Source organism: Phytophthora sojae (assembly GCF_000149755.1).
Source record: "Phytophthora sojae unplaced genomic scaffold PHYSOscaffold_5, whole genome shotgun sequence".
Classification (NCBI taxonomy): Eukaryota; Oomycota; class Peronosporomycetes; order Peronosporales; family Peronosporaceae; genus Phytophthora; species Phytophthora sojae.
The window spans coordinates 1,989,860-2,004,726 of NW_009258119.1; the positions used below are offsets into that span (position 1 = coordinate 1,989,860).

At 58.7% G+C, this 14,867-nt stretch overlaps 7 protein-coding genes across 7 annotated transcripts; 6 read left to right on the forward strand and 1 right to left on the reverse strand.

Moving 5' to 3' along the window:
• Positions 1 to 1,041: 1,041 nt before the first annotated feature.
• PHYSODRAFT_459011 (hypothetical protein) lies at positions 1,042 to 2,061 on the forward strand (the record flags this gene model as incomplete). The annotated part of the gene is made up of 1 exon (XM_009530492.1): positions 1,042 to 2,061. A coding segment is annotated over one exon (1,020 nt), but the record flags the coding sequence as incomplete, so codon positions are not given.
• A 2,007-nt stretch (positions 2,062 to 4,068) lies between these two features.
• Positions 4,069 to 4,521, forward strand: PHYSODRAFT_250193 (hypothetical protein; the record flags this gene model as incomplete). Its single annotated transcript, XM_009530493.1, has 1 exon — positions 4,069 to 4,521. The coding sequence occupies one exon, from the start codon at positions 4,069 to 4,071 to the stop codon at positions 4,519 to 4,521; it is 453 nt and encodes a 150-aa protein (XP_009528788.1).
• A 607-nt stretch (positions 4,522 to 5,128) lies between these two features.
• Positions 5,129 to 5,356, forward strand: PHYSODRAFT_435074 (hypothetical protein; the record flags this gene model as incomplete). Its single annotated transcript, XM_009530494.1, has 1 exon — positions 5,129 to 5,356. A coding segment is annotated over one exon (228 nt), but the record flags the coding sequence as incomplete, so codon positions are not given.
• A 2,485-nt stretch (positions 5,357 to 7,841) lies between these two features.
• Positions 7,842 to 9,212, forward strand: PHYSODRAFT_508996 (hypothetical protein; the record flags this gene model as incomplete). Its single annotated transcript, XM_009530495.1, has 1 exon — positions 7,842 to 9,212. The coding sequence occupies one exon, from the start codon at positions 7,842 to 7,844 to the stop codon at positions 9,210 to 9,212; it is 1,371 nt and encodes a 456-aa protein (XP_009528790.1).
• A 226-nt stretch (positions 9,213 to 9,438) lies between these two features.
• On the forward strand, positions 9,439 to 10,701 carry PHYSODRAFT_333312 (hypothetical protein; the record flags this gene model as incomplete). Its single annotated transcript, XM_009530496.1, has 1 exon — positions 9,439 to 10,701. The coding sequence occupies one exon, from the start codon at positions 9,439 to 9,441 to the stop codon at positions 10,699 to 10,701; it is 1,263 nt and encodes a 420-aa protein (XP_009528791.1).
• Positions 10,702 to 11,464: 763 nt separating this feature from the next.
• On the forward strand, positions 11,465 to 12,730 carry PHYSODRAFT_509187 (hypothetical protein; the record flags this gene model as incomplete). The annotated part of the gene is made up of 1 exon (XM_009530497.1): positions 11,465 to 12,730. The coding sequence occupies one exon, from the start codon at positions 11,465 to 11,467 to the stop codon at positions 12,728 to 12,730; it is 1,266 nt and encodes a 421-aa protein (XP_009528792.1).
• Positions 12,731 to 13,116: 386 nt separating this feature from the next.
• On the reverse strand, positions 13,117 to 14,640 carry PHYSODRAFT_360816 (hypothetical protein; the record flags this gene model as incomplete). The annotated part of the gene is made up of 2 exons (XM_009530498.1): positions 13,117 to 14,335; positions 14,427 to 14,640. 2 exons carry the CDS (start codon positions 14,638 to 14,640, stop codon positions 13,425 to 13,427), a joined length of 1,125 nt encoding a protein of 374 aa, XP_009528793.1. The 3' UTR covers positions 13,117 to 13,424.
• Positions 14,641 to 14,867: the final 227 nt, after the last annotated feature.

The window sequence follows — 14,867 nt, forward strand, 5'->3', positions numbered from 1 at the left end:
CGTAGTCCAGAAAACTGTTTGCCGCCGTGTCCGACCGATTCGACGCTGCTTGGCCGAAGCCTCGGAAGAAGCGTGGGCGGACGGATTGCAGGATGTGTACGATGAGGCCGCTGCGACGTTGAAGCGCTTCCTCCTTACCGTCGATAGACCCACTGCAAAGCTCTCTGCGACGCGATCGCCCTGATCACCAACTGGTGCCAACTTTAACGGAAGTAAACAATTCTATAGATCTCCGCCTCTACATACCCAAGCTCACCATGGGAGCAAGTGGCCCTCGAGTTCTGGAAAGCTTTCTAAGACCAGTCACGAAAGTTGCATACCTCCTCGGCGCAGGAGCAGGAGAAATAAAAATGTTATGTGTTTGTAGTTTTTGCTGGCTTGAATCATATCCGGATTGAGTGGATAACAGTTTTTCAACTTCAAAACGTCTTGGTCACAAGTCTTGGGTTCCCCACCCACACAACCATCTGCGTCGACAGTCTCTGCAATGTTGGGCGAGTCGGCAAGTTTTGCCCCTCCCCATGTCCATGTCCAGTTCTGACTCATGGATGGAGGCGATGAAGGTCAAGTCCACGCCCCGGTTGCGCCTCAAGAGCGAAATCACGCGAGCGCGGGGGGCAGCTGGCTGCCAGTGCAAGTATCTTGCGCTTGATATGTTTGGTCTTATCTCGGGTCAAGCGCGGTCATTGCAAACGGCCATTTGGCAGCAAAGTGTCAGCGCTTCCAGGCGTTTGCGGACCACATGGCCGGTTCTGAGCGCTGTTCTGTTCGCTGTAGGGGCACGCCAGCAGAGCGAGCGACCCAGTTGCGCTCCACGTGTTTGCTGATCTTTGCCTTTTGCGGAGCCCGTCGTGGGCAGCCCGCCACAGTTGAGGCAGATGTTGCCGCCTATAGTCAGTCTACCGCAGAGAAACGAGCGGACGTGCGGCTCTTCGCTCACTCGCGCATCAACCGAGGACTGCACTCGTTCAGTCGGGTATTTCTCCTCTTGCCAACGCGAGCTCAACCTTCGATCCACCCACCACAATGGCGGAGACTGTATCAACTGAAGCTCCAGAACTGACACGTCGAGCCACGGCCCCGGTCCGACTTCAAGAGCTGCTGCACCAGGCCAAGTACACCCCTCCTGCTGTCGAGGTGCCAAAGGAGACGCCGCTAGCTGACGGCGAGGTCCAACCATACCGTCATCTCGCGCACAGCATCGTCTCAAGAACGCTGGCCCATGAGATGGAGCACCGCCGCACCAAGGGCCCCGAAATGAGCCAGCGCGACTGGAAGTTGCTCAAGCGCCACAACGAGCTCAGTATCTACAAGCGCCGGGCCCCAGAGCAGTCGCAACAAACGCAGCGGCCCATGGTTCTCTGTGTCGGATCAATCGCCGGAGACATTGAAGACGTCCTCTACGGAGTGCACGCCAAGACCCGAGAGGAGATGCAGATGGTGCTGCCTCACATGAGGAAGGGCTACGTTAACTGCGCGATGCTGGCCAAGCTGGAGGGCGGTTCGGACACTGATCCGTACCGGCAGCTCGCCCTCAAGTGGCACATGACGGATATCCTCGGGGACGCCAAAATCCTTAAGCACCGTGATCTATGCAAACTCGAGTCAATGGGGATCAGCACCGACGCGCAAGGTGAGCGGTACGGCTACTATCTCCTCCAGAGCGTGGACTTTGCCGGGTGTCCGCCGCCTCAGGAGAGCAGCGACACGATCCGAGCGAACATGATGTTCTGCAGCATCTACCGCCAGGTTCCTGGGTCGCACATTGTGGAGGTCTACGCAAAGGGAATGGTTGACTTGGGCGGTGACATCCCGGCCTTCCTGGTCTACAACACGTCGTGCTCGCTTATGGTGTCGATCATCAGCGCCATGGAATGCGCCGAGGCGAAGCGGCTCACGCTTCTTGCCATCCAAAAGTCTGAAGATACGGCGGCTCCAGTTGAAGACCTCTCCAAGCTTGACCTGGAGGACTTCGATGGAGAGACCACCCCCTCCGGGTACTCGAACTCGGGCTACAGTCTTCCGTCTGAAGTCACCTCGGGGATCACTGCCACTCCGATGCTGGCTCGCCTGTTGTCGAAGACGAGCCGAAAGTCTCGCTCGCGACGACAGGCGGCCGCAGAGCCATGCTGCGTGTGTACCAGAAAGCCTGCGATGGCGTCGCTGGTGGGAGCTACGCACCGCACCTGTGGTGTGTGCCTGCGTGGTGTCTGCAACAAGTGCCACGTCAAGCGCCGATTGTTTGCCCGGCCACACCTCATCCCAGTGGCGTGCTGCAAGTCGTGTCTTCTGGAAGCCAAGCAGTTGACAGTGGATCCTCTGGAGCCATGCCCCATGATCCAGTAAGTAGCGTTTCAGCAATGTTGTAGGGCGTTGTTTCATATCGTGATGTAGTGTATTGCGTAGTAATGTAAACTGTCTTGGAAGTTTGACCATTCTTCGTTTATAGTTTTGATTACTGCAGATGCACTCAATTTTGAGCACTTTCAGTGAATTCTAATGTAGTGCCTTACATTGAGTTTGCGTCTTAAACGAAGACCACATCCGATCTACTAATATCAGACGGAGCATGGTTTAGGTTTGGTTGTAAAGGAAGTCGATGCGGTTGGCGCGAATGAATGGTGCATCTGGCAGGTAATCAATAGCGAGGCAACATGCCAATTTACGTGTATCCATGTATTGCAGCTTCAAAGAAAATAAGATTAGTAGCTTTGTAACGCATATTCGTTAGAAGTGATTGAAAAATTTTCAAAAGTGCTGAGCACTCTTTGGATACCTCTGCAAAACGACAACTAAGTTACAGAAAAGTTAGATCGTTCCCCCGTCAGAGGTACACAGGGCTAAGCATTGGGAGACAAACTTAACGGCGGTGAACCCTGGAGGCAACTGGTTGCGCTGCTAGCAATCGTTCTGACCGGGACAGTCCAGTGAATCAATTGCACCGTTTCCATGGCGTGAGTCTATCAACCTGTCAGGCATCATGTGGTGCAGTGATTTGGCGGTAAACGAGAATCGAGCTGACGACCAAGCTTCAGTGGCGACCCGAGTCGTCGGGACATGTTCAGCAATGTTCGGCGGATGCTGATTGGCCATTCTGGACCGGTGCCGAAGACTCGTCGACACCCAAGTTCGACACCCAGGACTTCAAGTACGATCCGAACTTACAGCGAACTTTGACCCGAGATCCGCACTTAAGACGACCGTTCGAGCCCCGGCGACTGCTCCAAGTCTTCATCGTCCAATAGAGTCATCGAGGAGGTTCTGAAGGGTCGGTGGTTACTTGGGAAGATCCAAAACGGACGCGTTTATACTAGATATTTGTATTGAACCATAGGAAAGAGAAGATAGAACAGATAAGCCCTTTGGGCAACAAGAACAAAACAGCTTTCCTCCCAATCACTCAAGGAAGACGTTCGGGCTATCGGTGAGTTCCCGTAGCAATTGGATAAACCTGTTGGTAGGATTATGACTGTCGGTGGACGCGCCTGCTAGTATCGTAGCGTGCGTTTACCCGTGGTCAGGCCAAGAGTAGTGAAGAAGTGGCCGTGTATACGAAGGGCGAGTCATCGCCGTGTAGTGGAGGAGCGAGAGCGCACTCCATTTATCCTTCCCGTCGGAGTATAGCTCCGGCACCCTCGTATCAAGCCGTGACTGGCTGGGACCCTTCCTTCCTGAGGGCCTGCGAGGTTTATATTGTGTGTGAGAGCATGCCAGCCTTCGCTCGTGGCTGGTGACGCTGGTTTTCCGTCAGTTGACTAAGCGGAAACACGGTGCACAGAGGAAACGAAACGTCAACCCGGTGCAAGGGAAAGTTCCTGGGCCTTCAGGTTCTAACCCTAACAAGCCCATTGAGTCATCGGGACTTGGTGGGTGTTGTTGGTGGGGAAAGTGTGCTATTATATAATTTAGTGCGTGTTCCTACACGACAACTGGCGCCGCGACCCGGGATTGGTGTGACCTTCGGTGTCTCGTGTTACAGCAGGTCAACTGACCTTACGAGCAACAACCAAGAAGAAGAAGAAGAAGAAGAAGAAGAAGAAGAAGAAGAAGAAGAAGAAGAAGAAGAAGATGGCGACAGGATCTCAATCCGCGGTACCAGCAACTCCGATGAAGTCCGGCGGAACGCGCGGCGACGACTCGACGGCGGTCTTGATCACACCGCAGCCTGACCCGATAGCTGAGCGCGACGTCAGCTTCGTCGAGCCGATGACTGGATCCGACGCCAAGGATGAAGAGATGGATGAAGAATACGACGACTACCTGGAGGAGAAGGCGCCTGCGCCAGCGGTGGTGACACCCGAGACTCCGGAAGATGCAGTGATGTCCGCCGTGCGCAGCGGAGGCTCGCGCTCTCTGGCGCGAAGTCTTTCGAGCGAGGTGGAAGACGATGCGCCTCCCATCACGCGCAACCTCGCGGATGAATTGGATGATGTGAACAGCCCCAAACGTGCCGACTATGGCCCGGGTGCATTTGAAGACAGCGGCATGGAGGCATTACATGCACGTGCCCCGAAGACGTGACGGTGGCACCGATGACTCAGCGGATCCGGGGACGACGAGTGACGGTTCTGACGGCTTGCCAGTGGGCAATGATCCGGAACCGAGCTTCTTGGGACCGGGCAGAAGGAGTCAAGTCGCTCCCGACGACTCGCCAGCCTATCCACAAGTGGCCGACATTGACCCCGATCAACCCTCGATAACTCGGTTTCCGACTGCAGCGACAGAGCGTGACGCGGATTTAAAACCCCATTGTGACCAGACCAACGGAGCGCCGACAACTCATCTGGTTCCTAGTTGCGATGCGCACGCTCCCCTCGCTGTGTCGGAGCATACCTCCATGTCGGTGATGAGCGTAATGGATGTGGGCAAGAACGGGGCAGCAAGCAGCAACGCGTGGTCACCGATTGTGTGTTCCCCGACGACTCGTGTGGCAACAAACTTCTCGTACGCACGGCTCCCGAAGACTCATACGGGTTTCGTGATCTCTTTCGCGGCTTTGGCTAACCCTGAGAAGTATGAAGGAGATACCAGTTGCTCATGGATCGTGTGGCGCCTACCAGAGTGGAAGATAGTGATTGCCGTGAACGCTCACCTTGTCAATACGGCGGTCGACTCCGCAGAGTGCACGGGTTTGAGAAACGGGGTGCTCGCGGCTTTGGAACATGGCGCCGAGAATTTGATCATTGCTGGAGACTTCAGGCTTAAGATCCCCGAATCACTGGGGATTCGCTCATGCGGTGCGGACCTGTTGATGAGTCCGATACGGAGTAGCGAGAAGGTCGCAGCACGGATGCAGTCTGCTAAGTATATCCATGTGACACGAGACTACAACGCTGCTGCGAACTCACTGGTGTCTGAAGCTTTGGAATCTCAGACGTCGAAGGTGATTTTGAGTGGCGATAGGAAGGCCGAGCTCTCTGAACTCAATTGACTCCAAGCTACGATCTACGAAACCGATCCAGACGAGATATCGCCGCCGAACGTGCTTCCCGGTGATTCTTTTCGGTTCCAAGATCTCCCCAGCAGTAGTTCAAGAAGCATTGAGCCTACCATGGCCGCGCCGATGACTCGGTCACAGGCCAAGCTCAAGACGAAGCCACCGATCCGGACCGACAAGACAATGGAACCACTGCCGACGACTGGCGAATGCGAGTTTTGTGTAAACAGTGCAGGTTATCCAGAGAACGGACAGACCAACAGCACACCGAGATCTCGCGTAGCCTGGGTCAGTCGTATCTGGCCGTACATGGAGCGGGGCAAAGAGGCTGATGGAATAGAGGTCTCTGCGTACAAACCTCTGCGGCCTACACGCACCAATGCTGCACGTGGACTTTGCTGGAAGAGTGTCGTGGTCGTGCGGAACGCCTAGCCCCCGTCCGCGACAACTCAACCTCACGGTGAACTGCGCCTGGGGCAATGCAACCCAGGAGTGCAGACGAAAATGGCTACTGCAGCTTTGCATGCTACATGGAGATTGAACGCGAATGATACGAATGGAGAATCCCGATTGGAACGAACTACAACTTCCCCCGACAACTCAAGGGCAGTGCTGGCGAAGACTTGGTGTGCTTGGAGCTCGGGCGGATGGCGCTGACAACTGCCGATGACTCGAAGCGCCTGAAGCAGGATCTACGCTGAGTCAGACGCGCTACGGCAAGATGGTGGCTGAGAAGTGTTTCTGAGGACCGGATCGGCCGCAGGAACTTGCAGAAGCCTATGCGCAAGGAGCTACCGCAGTCTACGGCCTCACCAACCTCGTCCAGGTCATCACGCATCATGATGCTGATCATTGTATGGTTCCCGAGAACCGGGTGATTGTACAGAATCAAGCCGAGCGGTCATGGAGTGTCGTGCCGTTGTCTACGAAGTAGAGTCTGACGAAAGCGATGATGCCACCGCTGCTCAACTCAACAAAGGTCGTCGAACGGCGGCGAAGGCGGACAAGATGTCGGCACTATACCGGACGAGGTCGAAGACACTATGCGGCGGTCGCCAACCCGGCCCCGACGGCTCGGTGCGAACCCGAGTTATGGAACCAGGTAAGCCTACAGCAGCGAGCCACCGGCAGCACATTACGACAACGCAGACGCATACCAAGCACGCAACCGGGGCAAACAACACCAGATGTCGTTAACAGCGAAAGGAAGCAGAAGCAGAACGCACCACGACGCTCGCCATCATGTGGTTCACATAGTGTTGGGGGCAGCTGAGTTGTAGTGATTTGGCGGTAAACGAGAATCGAGCTGACGACCAAGCTTCAGTGGCGACCCGAGTCGTCGGGACATGTTCAGCAATGTTCGGCGGATGCTGATTGGCCATTCTGGACCGGTGCCGAAGACTCGTCGACACCCAAGTTCGACACCCAGGACTTCAAGTACGATCCGAACTTACAGCGAACTTTGACCCGAGATCCGCACTTAAGACGACCGTTCGAGCCCCGGCGACTGCTCCAAGTCTTCATCGTCCAATAGAGTCATCGAGGAGGTTCTGAAGGGTCGGTGGTTACTTGGGAAGATCCAAAACGGACGCGTTTATACTAGATATTTGTATTGAACCATAGGAAAGAGAAGATAGAACAGATAAGCCCTTTGGGCAACAAGAACAAAACAGCTTTCCTCCCAATCACTCAAGGAAGACGTTCGGGCTATCGGTGAGTTCCCGTAGCAATTGGATAAACCTGTTGGTAGGATTATGACTGTCGGTGGACGCGCCTGCTAGTATCGTAGCGTGCGTTTACCCGTGGTCAGGCCAAGAGTAGTGAAGAAGTGGCCGTGTATACGAAGGGCGAGTCATCGCCGTGTAGTGGAGGAGCGAGAGCGCACTCCATTTATCCTTCCCGTCGGAGTATAGCTCCGGCACCCTCGTATCAAGCCGTGACTGGCTGGGACCCTTCCTTCCTGAGGGCCTGCGAGGTTTATATTGTGTGTGAGAGCATGCCAGCCTTCGCTCGTGGCTGGTGACGCTGGTTTTCCGTCAGTTGACTAAGCGGAAACACGGTGCACAGAGGAAACGAAACGTCAACCCGGTGCAAGGGAAAGTTCCTGGGCCTTCAGGTTCTAACCCTAACAAGCCCATTGAGTCATCGGGACTTGGTGGGTGTTGTTGGTGGGGAAAGTGTGCTATTATATAATTTAGTGCGTGTTCCTACGATAGACACATGGCAGCATGGGAGTTCTGAGTCGGCGCAGCTGGGCATTAACATGCGGGGCTAACACAGTTCACCACTGCTAACCGCCATGCTGAGGCTTGTATGGTATTCATCGCCGTAATGGTTTCTGCAGCGATAAAGATTCTCGTGTCCAGCCTCTTTCCAGCCTCTCACTTTCATATTATCCACAACAATGGCGGAGCCTCTACCCAACGACCATGACTTCCCCGCCCCGGAGGCAACAAGACGAGCAACGGCCACAAGTAACCCACTAGAGTCGTGCCATGATCTACTGAACCAGACCAGGTTCACCCCTGGTATGGTCAAGGGCTCCGCTTTGATGGATCTGTCCGACGGCGAGACGCAGGCTTTCCGCCACCTCGCCCACAGTATCACTTCGCGCACGCTGGCTCACCAAAATGCATACCAGCTCATGAACTGCCCCGAGTTGGCCCGCGGTGACTGGAAGCTGCTCAAGCGCCAGAACGACCTCAGCGCCTACAGGCGGAGGTTGCCCACGCACCACGAACAAGCGCGGGGGCTCACGGAGGTGAACCGACGGATGGTTCTCTGCGTTGGGACCATGGCCGGAAGCCTCGAAGACGTTCTGTATGGGGTTCACGCCAAGACCCGCGAAGAGATGCAACTGACAGCCCCCCACCTGAGCAATGGCCACCTGGACTGCACGATGCTGGCCAAGCTTGAGGGGGGCTCACGACTCGATCCGTTCCGACAGCTTTCGCTCAAGTGGCACCTATCTCAGTCGATTGGCGACACCAAGTTCAGCCACCTCCGCGACCTGTGCGTGCTCGAGTCCATGGGGATCAGCACTGACGCGCAGGGCGAGCGCTACGCCTACCACCTCGTCAAAAGTGTCGACTTCGAGGGCTGCCCCGCGCCTCCGAAGGGCAGCGGCGTCATCCGAGCCAACGTCATGTTCTGCGGCATTTACCGCCAGGTGCCGGGGTCGTCCGTCGTGACTGTATACGCCAAGGGGATGTTCGACTTGGGAGGTAACACGCCCTCGTTCCTGATGAACAACACGTCCTGCTCGCTTATGCTGTCGATCCCCCGAGCGGTGGCGAGCTCCGAGGCCAAGCGTCTGACGCTCCTCGCGGTGCGGAAGGCAGCCAGCTCGGTGTCGGCGTCGTGCGGAGATCTGTCCACTGAAGACAACCTGGACGAGTCGTATCTGTCCGTGGACTCTGTCTCCTCCGGGTACTCGAACTCGGCCCACAGCGCCTCGGGCGAGGTCGCATCCGTGGCGCCGCCAACTCTGCGTCGGTTCCCATCCAAGGGCATTTCCAAGTCGCGGTCGAAGCGGCAGCAGGCGGGAGGCGCCTGTTGCGTCTGCGCCAAGCAACCGGCGATGGCGTCGATCGTCGCAGCGACGCACCGCTCGTGCGGCGTGTGCCAGCGCAGCGTCTGCACCAAGTGCCGCGTCAAGAGACAGCTCTACGCCCGCGCCCGGCCCGTGGCCGTCACGTGCTGCAAGTCCTGTCTCGTCGAGGCCAAGCAACTCGCCCTCGATCCGCCGGAACCGTGCCCGATGCTGCTGTTGTGAAGGGAGGGCCCACTGTCTGTCTGTTATTAGTTGTCAGTCGTAGCGTATCAATGCGTAACTTTTGGAGCAAAAAGACAACTTGTCTTCAATGTGATGTAGTTTGGTGTATTGAACACATTTTTTACCGGCCGGGCCAACCATTGGCTCTCGCCGCTTCGGCGCCCGTGCTGGGCCGTGCTCCGCCCACAATACAGTCTACCCCCGACACCGAGAGAGGCCTGTTAGGATGTCTTCGCTGACGCTGTCGCTGCCGACGCCCCCGGCGGACTTCAAGGAGCCCAATGTCGTGCTGGGCCTGGGTGGCTACTTCGCGCAGAAGCGCGTGGAGCCCGTGGGCCGCGCCTTCAACAAGCGCGCGCGCAACATGGCCCGCGGCCGCTCGGCCAGCTGCGAGGACCTGGACGACGCCACCAAGGCGCGCGACGCGCTGCGCAAGCAGGAGGAGTCCATCCTGCGCAAGTACCGCCGCAGCATCCGCGGCAAGAACTTCCTGGAGCTGACCATGTACCAGCAGCTGGGCCTGAGCGACATCGGCTTCGACGTGACGGACGAGCAGGTCAAGAAGGCGTACCACCGCGTGCTGATCGAGCACCACCCGGACAAGACGGGCAAGACGGAGAACGACCCCAACTACCTGGCCGTGCAGAAGGCCTTCACCACGCTCATGGACCCGCAGAAGAAGCGCGCGTACGACTCGCAGTGCGACTTCGACGAGTGGATCCCCTCGGGCAACGAGAAGATCAAGGAGAACGACCCCGCTAGCGAGGGCAAGAGCTTCTACGAGCTCTACGGCCCCGTGTTCCTGGCCAACGCGCGCTTCAGCGAGAACAAGCCCGTGCCCGCGCTGGGCGGCGACGATCTCCCGATCGACGAGGTCTACGCCTTCTACGACTTCTGGAACAAGTTTGACTCGTGGCGCGACTTCACGCACGACTCGGAGCACGACGTGGACTCGGCCGAGCACCGCGACCACAAGCGCTGGATGGCCAAGAAGAACGAGGCCGCGGCCAAGAAGAAGAAGAAAAAAGAGTACGCCCGCCTGGCCAGCCTCGTGGACCGCGCGCTGGCCAACGACCCGCGCATCCGCCGCGTCAAGCAGGAGGAGAAGGACCGCAAGGCCCGCGCCAAGCGCGAGAAGGAGGATGCCGCCCAGCGCCTCATCGACGAGGAGAACCGCAAGAAGGAGGAGGCCGAGCGCGCCGCCCAGGAGGCCGAGGAGAAGGAGAAGGAGGCCCGCAAGGACGCCAAGATGGCCAAGGAGAAGCAGAAGAAGCTCTTCCGCAAGGTCAAGAAGGCCTTCCGCGAGCTCATGACGGCGGCCGCCGAGCAGGAGCTCAAGGGCGCCATCGACGTCATCAAGATGGAGGACCTGTGCGACTCGCTCGAGATGGACCAGCTGCAGGCGCTCGTGGCCGCCTGCGGCGGCTCCGTCGACAAGCTGGACGCCTCGGGCCTGGCCGCCGTCAACGACGCCCTGGCCAAGCTCTAAGTAGCCCCGCGCCTCGCACGCGTCGATGCACAGCATACAGAGTAACCGCTTCATTAACATACAACAACAAGAGACGAAGTACACATCAAACACACTTCCTACCGTCATCAATCATCCTAGTCTTTCCCGCCGAAATGGCTACATCTGCTGTTCAACGACTGGTTAAAACGAATTTTACAGCCCACCCATTGGATGAAATGGGCGCTTAGCGACTGGGCCTCGACGCTCAAGGCGCACTTCACTCTTGCTTTGCTTATCAGACAGAACTCATGGCAAGTCGAGTCCTTGGCGCTTCCTCTGTCTAATGGCCCTCTAACCACCGCTCGTGTCGTGCACGTGCGTCCTGCAGGTCCGCAAGAAACAGTTCATCAACAAGAAGTCGGCGCAGCACTTCCACGTGGTGCACCGCAGCCAGCGCGACCCCAAGGTCAACGACCCTGACGCCTCCAAGTACGTGCTGCTGTCCTCGAGCCAGCACGTGCGCTCGGACTCCGAGTCCGACTATGACGGCGATGGCGACGACGACGGCGACGACTCGGAGCTGGACAGCGACGACGAGATGCCCGACCTCATCGACACGCCCGCGGCCCAGAGCAGCAAGCCGGCGGCCAAGGCCAAGGCCAAGAAGGCCAGCAGCAGCAGCAAGGCCAAGCCCGCCTTCCCCGTGCGCAAGGTGCGCTTCGGCGGCGTGGAGGCCGAGGACCTCGTGGACGAGAACGGCCTGCCGCGCGACGGCTACGACTACTCGCAGCACATGAAGGAGATGGGGCAGGGCAAGTTCTACTCGGCCACCAGCCGCTTCGACGCGGGCGAGGAGGCCCGCGCGCTGTCCAGGAAAGTGGACCTGCCCGAGGACGCGCTGCCCAGCGCCGAGGAGCAGGACCGCCTGCTGGACGCCATCACGCTCACGACGGACGTCATGGACGAGGACCTGAGGGTGGCGCTCGTGAACGACGAGGCCTTTGAGGAGCTGGACGACAACTTCGTGGTCCAGGCCGCCGAGGAGAATGCAGACGACGCAGACGCGGACGACTTCGACTACGACGCGCACATCGCCAAGCTCATGGAGGCGGCCAGCGGCATCACCCCGCTGTACCGTGGAAACATCACGGACAGCGAGGACGAGGAGTTTAGCGACGATGAGGAGGAGTTCAGCGACGGAGAAGGCCAGCCCGAAGACGTCGAGACGCCCGACCGCGACGAGGAGCAGCGCGTGCTGGACGAGCTGTTCGAGAAGACGCTGGCGGAGGAGTACGATGACGACCAGCTGGGCGAGCTGGAGGAGGACGACCCGGAGACGCGCGGCAAGGAGACGCTGGACGGCGAGCTGCTGGCCGCAGTGGTGGAGGACTACGTGTTTGTGCAGCAGGAACTGGCCGATGCCGAGGGCAAGCTGGGCAACCCTCTTCGTGCGGGCAACCGCCTCAAACAGGTGCTGGAGGAGTGCGAGGCTGAGCGCCACGCTTACGAGTACGATGAGAACGCCGAGACGGAGGACGAAGAGGAGCCTGAGGACCCCGTGGCGCGCGCTGAGCGCGAAGAGAAGGAGCTGCAGGAGCTCTTCGAGCGCAACCAGTACCTGCAGCGCGAGGAGCGCGAGCAATGGGACTGCGAGACCATCGTGAGCACGTACTCGACGCTGGACAACCACCCGACGGTGCTGCGGGAGGAGGGCCCGACCCGGCGCAAGAAGAAGAAACAGCCCGTGATCCCCAGCATCGCCGAGGGCGTGGACATCCGCAAGCAGAAGGTGACGCTGTCGCGCAAGACGGGCATGCCGCTGGGCGTGTTCGAGACGGAGGCGCCGGTCAAGAGCAAGCCGGCCAAGCACAAGGAGCAGCAGCCCGAGACCAGTCGGAGACAGAAGGGCGAGACCAAGGAGGAGAAGCGCGCGCGCAAGGCCGCCGTCAAGATGGAGAAGATGGCCCGGCGCGCCGAGAAGAAGGAGACCAAGCTGGCGTTCAAGGAGGAAGAGGCGCGGCAGTCCACGCAGACCGTGGCCGGCCGCGTGTCCGTCTTCAAGTACTAACAAGCAGTAAGATAGCTAGCAAAAGGAGGCGCGGGGCAATAAACCGATCATGAGCATGCACAGGGCTTGTCTGTCTGCTAGAGCTCATTGCGAGACTAGCATTAATGAGCTGCTGATTTCACATCGCTTGATGCCTCTCTCTCTCTCTCTGCAGATTGAACCCGATGCTGCTGCTGCTGCTACTGCTAGCTGCCTTCAACCAAGTGCCTATCCCGCGGTTCAGCGACGTTGCTTGCTTGCAAGTCCAACGCCGCCGTCGGCGAGCATGGAGCGTCGAGCGAGCATGGAGCATGGAGTAACGGATACGGTGGCAACACCATGACGATGATGGAGGCCGACTCGGCTCGACGACAGCCTTCCAAGTGGTATTGGTCAATGTGGGTTTTCAGGTTTTCATCGTGTTTCGTTTCCTTGCTCTGCTGCTGCCTACTGTCCTACTTTACATACTGCTACGCTCCTATCCTGCTTAATTACTTGCTAACTTAATTCTCTGCCTACCTACATCCTATTACACTCACTCGAGTCAGAATGGGAACGATGATGATGGAAAAATTTGAGCCGGCGGAAGGGAGGGGGGGGTGGCTCGCTGACTTCGTCGGACGGAGAGGGGACAGACTGGGGCGGGGCAGCGTCGCTGGGGGCATAAATAATCAGCGTCACGGGCTTCGTCTATCGGTCGCATCAACCATACAGTCTAGAAGCACAGGTCCAGCCACGGCATCATGTCCTCCTCGTCGTTCAGCGGCGACAGCGGCACCTCCCAGGCACCGGGCTCCACGTTGGCAAGATCCATGAGCACCTCTTTCTCGAAGCTTACCGACTCGGCGTCCTCCTGGTTCGTCAGCACGGGCGACGGCTCCAGGCTCTGCGGCTCGTCGAACTTGAGGCAGTCCCGCGAGACGATCGCGCACTTGTTGGGGTTGATGCCGCCGCAGAGCCGGTCGTCGATCTGGCCGGGCGTGATGTTGCAGTCGTCCGTCAGAAAGTCCTGGATGTCGATGTCCAACGGCGCGGACAAGCCGCTCGACGATTTGGGCAGCGACAGACCGGCGTCCATAATGTCGCCGTACAGCAGCTCGTTCTTCATGTTGAGCGCCGACGACAGCGGGTACGCGTGGTCCATGTCCTTCTTCATCAGGCCGTCGCTCAGGTACGAGCCGCCGAGGTCCACCGAGGGCGGGCAGGCCTGGATCATGGCGGGCTTGAGTGCGGGCGACATGTTGTCCAGCGCGACGGGCTTGGCCATCGGCGAGTAGCAGGCGGCGAGGCCCAGGGGCGTCGGCGTCATCGTGGCCGTCTGCGCGCCGCTCAGCGGGGTCAGCGCTGTGTTCTGGTCGGGAGCCTTGCTGCTAGTGTTGGCCAGGGGGTCGAACCACGGGTCCTTGGCCTTGCCGGCTCCGCGGCGCTTGATGTGCACGAGCAGGTCGGGGCGGCCCTTTCGGAAGAACGAGTGCTGGTAGATCGTGAGCTGGCCCTCCTGCACGCGGTAGAAGCTGTAGAAGTTGAGCTGGCGGATCAGGCTCGAGAAGCGCCGGTGGCGGAAGTACTTGGGCAGGCAGTGCTCGGCCATCATCTTGGGGTCCACGATGCAGAACGCGCTGCCGCCTGGCAAAGAGTAGATACGACAGACACAAAGAGCAAGGTGAGTCACGATCCTTCACTTCAACCCCAGCAAGGGGCTGACCAGACAACGCACCTCTGCACCAGGACACGATCGTGGAGGGCTCCGTGTCCACCATGCGGTAGAGCTTGCTCACGAACGAGCCGGAGCTGCAGCACTCGCGGGGCACCGAGCACTTGTCGCCGAAGTGCTGCATGCTCTGCGCGCGCGGGCGGCGGTTGCCGGTGGGCGTGGCCGGCGCGATGGCGCTGCTGTTGCTGGTACTGACGAGGGACGTCGCGTCCTTCATCGCTGTGTGTTGCTGAACTGTGTTGCTGCTGCTGTGTGGGGCGTTCGTTCGAGCGCCGCTTCCTGGGCGGAAGGTGGTGGGTGTGGTGGTCGCTGCTGCTGCTGGCTGCTCTCGACGGCAAGTGTGACCTGCGGCGCGGCTGTCTTTTTGCTAACTGAGGCCAGCAAAAATTCAGAGCAGCCAGCCAGCTGGGCCCGTTCGGCCAATCGCGGCGCGCCCGCGGGTAT